Source organism: Fundulus heteroclitus, chromosome 1 (genome assembly GCF_011125445.2).
Source record: "Fundulus heteroclitus isolate FHET01 chromosome 1, MU-UCD_Fhet_4.1, whole genome shotgun sequence".
NCBI classification, from domain to species: domain Eukaryota; kingdom Metazoa; phylum Chordata; class Actinopteri; order Cyprinodontiformes; family Fundulidae; genus Fundulus; species Fundulus heteroclitus.
This window is the reverse complement of record NC_046361.1, coordinates 39,883,923-39,889,362: the sequence shown is the minus strand read 5'-3', so window position 1 is coordinate 39,889,362 and position 5,440 is coordinate 39,883,923. Positions and strand designations below refer to the sequence as shown.

Below are 5,440 nucleotides of genomic sequence, written 5' to 3'. Positions count from 1 at the left end.
AAGACAATAATTCTTATTGCCACATTTACAGACAGCACACAAAAAACTGACCTTGCTTCCCTCCTTTTTCTCCTCACAGATACAGAACACAGTCCCTCTCAAAGCAACTTGAGATACACACAGAGAAAGAGATGTTCTGTATTTTTGTATTATAAATCCCTCTGGAATAAAAGTCATACCAAACTATAAATTGTGTTTATTTATACGTTTATTTCATACAATTCAAAATTAAAATCTGACATTTAATCTGAAATGTATTTACTTACACAGCTGCATCCACGACCAGCTGAATAACACAACATACTGGGAGGTTGAACGGGGTAAATTAGCATAACAAGCCACCAACTCATACCAGGAAAGTTCTCGTCAGCACATTTCAGCACAACAGCCCGTCAACCTGAAAGTTGTCAAAACTACGCTGCAATTAGACCATGAGTATAGCAGTAAAAGAGTGTATTTTACAATGATGTCAAATTTCAGGAAATAAAGTAAAATTTGTAAAAAAGAATATGACCATGTGAATATTGACACTATGCAAAGTAGATTAAAGAGAAGACAGGCCTCAAAGTTTCTTTAGAATCACTAGACAGACAGCTGGGTGCTAAAAAAAGCTGTTAATTTGAATAACTTTGCATACCTCACAGCTTCACCTTCCCTCAGCAATGTGTGTTATGATTTCTGTGTGCATCCTAAACCTGTGTCTCAAACAACTCTATGGTGACAGTAAAGATTCTTTATTCTTGAGAAAGAAATCAAACAACAACTGAAAATTCAGGTACAAAGCAAAACACACTAGATCTACTTTGAGTAATATTTTCACTTCTGCTTGCTGGGATGCAACAGAAAAACCTTTGACATTTTTTTTGTCCACAATGTGTTGTTGTAAGTCAAAACGTGACTTAAGCTGCAATAAAAGAAAAACTATTTTTTACCCCTAAACCAAAACATTTTGCTGTTTCCTTGACATTACATTTAGCGTGTGTTTATATGACTTCAAAGAATCTAAAAATAACCGAAACAGCTTCTCATCAAAATGTCTTTGAGTCACTTTTGGTCCTCCTCCTTTTTCTCCTTGTAGAAGACGTTTCCATCCTGTTGTTTCTTCCAGCTCAGTTTGATTTCTGTATCCACGCCCTGCTCCTTCATCTTCTGTTTGAGCTGGAACACAAAATTTGCTGATGCTGAGTATAAAGCACAAACCACTGATTCTACTGGATTTGTTTAAAACCAGCTAGATGTGCCAGAAGATCTATAGGGGTGTCCCGATACCAGTTTTTCCAGACCGAGTACAAGTACGAGTACTCCAGTTTGAATCTTCCCGATTCCAAGTACTGATACTTTACTTAATAACTTGGTACTTATAGATCACAAAGGACTTAACAATATCATTGACCACCTAAAACGACTGAAAGGTCAGCAAAACAACCTTTTGGTGTATTAGTACCACTACCTGGTATAGAGTGGTGTCTAGCCTTTTAGTTGCAGCGTAGCCAAGCCCTGGAGAAAAACTGTTCAGAGTATCTAGTTGCTTTTACAAGTACGAGTACCTGATGTTAGTATCAGGCCCAATACCATTATCGGTATCGGGACACAGCTAATTTGAAGATTTCAACAAGCCACTTCTACGTCCGTCCAGATTCAAAAGGCAAGACAAGGTAAGGAATATTTATTTGTATAGCACATTTCAGTACAAAGACAATGCAAAGTGCTTTACACAATTAAAACATAATATATATATATACAAAGAATAAAAGCATGTTGGAATAAAATGTAGAAAAATTTAAACAAAATAAAATATGGGAAAATGGGAACTAAAAGCAAATATTAAAAACAGCTGGACTACAAACTACTACAAGATATTTCAGTTCAAATACTAAAAGTTTGGAATAATTAAGAAAACAGTCATCTAATCTACAAAGTCTAAACATTCTAGGTTTATTTAAATGAACATGGATGTGATTTCCTTATGTAATTTACCTCCTTCAGCAGGTTTTCCAGGACAGCAGGGTCATTCAGATCCAGATTTGAGTTTCCCACCAGCTTCACTTTCACCACTTGCTTTGTGGAAGGCACAGGGTCTTTAACACAAACATTCACAGCATTTTATTAGCCCCTCTTTCCCCCATATGGATATCAGTGTCACCTCCTTAAATTTTTACTTTCGGACTAGGCCTGCAGCGTATTAAGAAAATGTATAGTTATGTATTGTTTCAAAATATTTAGGCGTGCTTCTTAGCTCCTTCCATTACCCCAATATGCTGCTACCACAAACAACCCCAATAAGGAACTTTTATTCTAAAATGTAGGGGACAACTCACATTATTACATAATGACGGGCCCAAAATGCCTATAAAGACCACCTCTCCAATGCTCAGGTGCTCATAAAAGACCATCCACCTTTAAACGTATTTTTCTATTTCTAGCATAGTTTCAATTGTGTGATGAGCCTAAACAAAGAAATCCTTACCTGTTTCTTGATTTAACTTGTGTCTGCATGCAATAAAATCTTTTAATATGTTCTAGTGTTCTGGTTGCTCTTCAACATCACAACGCCCTCCTTATTCTTTGTGCTTTCGCAGTAAAATGAGTGAAATATTGTTCATTTGTAGACATAGACCACAGTAAATGTTCGTCCAACAGGACAGATAGATTTTTAGCATCCAAAATACACATGCAGAGCACTGTAATTATAATATATATTATCAAATATTGGATTTAAGCAGTCCTTTGTAACATTGTTTTTTAAATTGAGATCAGATTTTGATTACAATTTGATATATTATGCAGCTGTATTTCGAACTAATAGTAGGAAAGGGTTTCATGATCACTGCTGCAGAAGCAGGTTTAAGTAAAGGAAATTTTATTTTACTAAGAAAAGCTTATACATAGGTATTTTCACAGCACATTCAAAAGAATGAAAGGTTAGTGAAACTTTATCAGACTTTTAAAATTATGGTTATTTGGTAAAACCATATATATAATGGGGTGGATAAATGTGAAGAAGCTAAATTATACAAATATGTAGTTAAAACAAATAAATCATAAATAATTGAATACGTTCTAAATTAACTACCCCTGGACTTTCCTTTAGATTATGTTTTATTTCAGTTAAGAAATAGAAATAGACAAACATCTCTTAAAAAATTAAGAGAATGCAATCAATAGAAATATCTCCATTAGCATCACAGCATGACAACCCTTAAATACCATCCTGTGATGTTTTGGTTTCTGTTTTTATTTCTGTGTTTTGACTTTTTCCCTTGCTGTTTATTATCTGTAACAGTGGTACAGTAGTTGGGAGTTCTGTTTGATTCCCTGCTCTGACCATCTCAGTTGTTGTGTCCTTGGACAAGACACATCATCCTTTACTGTCTGCTGATGGTAGTCAGAGGGTCTGGTGACAGCCTCACTTCTGTCAGCCTGCCAATGTAGCGTATCACTATAAACGTGTGAGTGTGTCTGAATAAGTGAATGTAGGGTAAAGCACTTTGTGGCCGTCACACTTCATAAAACACTCTACAAGTTCAGGTCTTCTCCTCAAAGGTCTTGATTAGTTTCCCTCAGTTTCCCTGTTACCATTCTACCTTAGCTGCTTCATGTAATCCCCTGATTGACTTATATGTGTTCTACGTTATTCTCCACTCTTTAAGTACTTAGGCTCTCTTGTTGTCACTGTTCTTAGGTGGATATTCCTCCACACATTTTTTTAAATTAGATTCAAGTTAGTTGTCTGTCTAAGCATGTCCAGTACATTTAGAACACTTCCAGTCAGAGAAAATGCATTGTTAAAATAAAAAAAATATTTTCACCCCCCTACTTTAAATTCCCTGATCAACAGCCACACTGGCTCTTGAGGGAGCCACCATGCATATCCAAGCTCCTATCAAGACCTTGATGTGCTTCCACCACAACCATGAATCACCAAAACACCACTAATGGGTTGTTACAAGCATACTGAAAACATAATGGTGAGGCTGCAGTACCTCACAAGATCACCTTTCCAAGACTCTGTAAAGATAATCTACCTTCTAACAGATTTTAAGAATATTCTACCTGAGCTTGATGCATCCGGACTCTTAGTTTTAATTTTTTTTTTCTGTTATGATTTACATTTGTTTGCAAAATTATACATAATAATAACTTACCATGATGGCAGATGAACGGTTTCCTTGAATCACATGGCCAGGCTCCCCAGTTACCATTGTAATTGGAAGTAGAACTATAGCGATTATCAAATACTGTAGCTGTGCATTTCTCCCCCACTTCATCAGGTTCGCCTGATAACCAACGATTCCAAATATACATGTCTCCATCCGACCACTTCCAGGTATCTCTGTAAAGACCAATCCAACTGTAACCTGCAGGGATCAGTGCCCTTATCTTCTCGTTCTCTGACAGGTTTCTGGGAATGGCCAGGTCTGTAAGGTGCTCTCTGCAGTAACTCTGAGCCTCCTTCCAGTTCATTGGAATGTTGATGAAGACGAATGAAACATGCTGTCCTGAAAACAGTAAAAGAGAGATGGGACTATACTTGGAAGTAAGTGTTTATGCTCTGTGCATCTTTTATTTTTGTGTTTACTGATAGTTACACAAAAACTAAAAAGTAAATAGAAACAGAAATACAGAAGTAAACAAATACTTACCCGTCACATTGGAGCAGACCGGTTTATAGGAATAGCCACAATATTGCAGGAGCCACTTTCCAGAACTGGTCATCAAGACACATCCTGGCATCTTCTCGTTAGTGCCTGGATATCCAGAGTCCCAGTTCATGAAGTTTGACTCATCATATTGGTAAAAATCTTTATCTACCAATGACCAGTTCCAGCTGACTCCATTGTAGTACAAACCATTCCAGAACTGTTGAAAAGAGTTAACAGTTACTAGTGAACTAGTTTAATCATATTTAACCTCCTGCTGCTTTACATTATCACCTGCTCCCATAAAGACTTGTAAAGTCTGCATTTTAGTTTTTGTAGGACATATAACATAGCTGTCATCAAAACATGGCTGACTGTCACCTGACAGTTTCACTGTGAGTTTGTACATCTCTGTGAAAGCGTTATAAGCATGCATATCTAATAGTATGCTGATTTTTCAGACATTTAGAAAGCATTTAGGTTTATCAGATGTGTTTCTACATAACTGAGTGTTTGCTTGATTTTACCAGCTTTATGGTGGTTATGCTTTAAACCTTTTCTGGTTTAGGCAGAAAGTTTACAAGCATCATTTAAAAAATCAGCGTTCTCTGAGTGGCTTGCCTGTTGCTGTCTCAGTTTTGTCTGTTGTCTTTCTACGTCATTCATATTCTCCAGTCAGAGCACATTATCAAGTAAACAGTCTTCCCCCTCCCCTCCTGCATCAACTGATGCACAGGCTGTAAATTGCGCTAGCATGTCTGACTGCTCCACTTTAGAGGAGGAAGGCAGAGCCCCCTCCC

General features: G+C 36.9%; 1 protein-coding gene across 1 annotated transcript; it reads right to left on the bottom strand.

Annotated features, from left to right (window-relative positions):
- Positions 1 to 241: 241 nt before the first annotated feature.
- Positions 242 to 4,810, bottom strand: LOC118563452 (ovocleidin-17-like). The gene is made up of 4 exons (XM_036138367.1): positions 4,644 to 4,810; positions 4,146 to 4,499; positions 1,978 to 2,078; positions 242 to 1,158 (listed from the first exon to the last, which is right to left on the bottom strand). The coding sequence occupies exons 1-4, from the start codon at positions 4,771 to 4,773 to the stop codon at positions 1,045 to 1,047; spliced, it is 699 nt and encodes a 232-aa protein (XP_035994260.1). The 5' UTR covers positions 4,774 to 4,810; the 3' UTR covers positions 242 to 1,044.
- Positions 4,811 to 5,440: the final 630 nt, after the last annotated feature.

Excerpts from the sequence above, each read along its gene's own strand:
- LOC118563452 (XM_036138367.1), bottom strand. The coding sequence starts at position 4,773 with ATGAACTGGGACTCTGGATATCCAGGCACTAACGAGAAGATGCCAGGA. Across the intron at positions 4,500-4,643 it reads GGTCTGCTCCAATGTGACGG|GACAGCATGTTTCATTCGTC; the intron begins GTAAGTATTTGT and ends TACTGTTTTCAG. Across the intron at positions 1,159-1,977 it reads TGGAAAACCTGCTGAAGGAG|CTCAAACAGAAGATGAAGGA; the intron begins GTAAATTACATA and ends TTTGTGTTCCAG.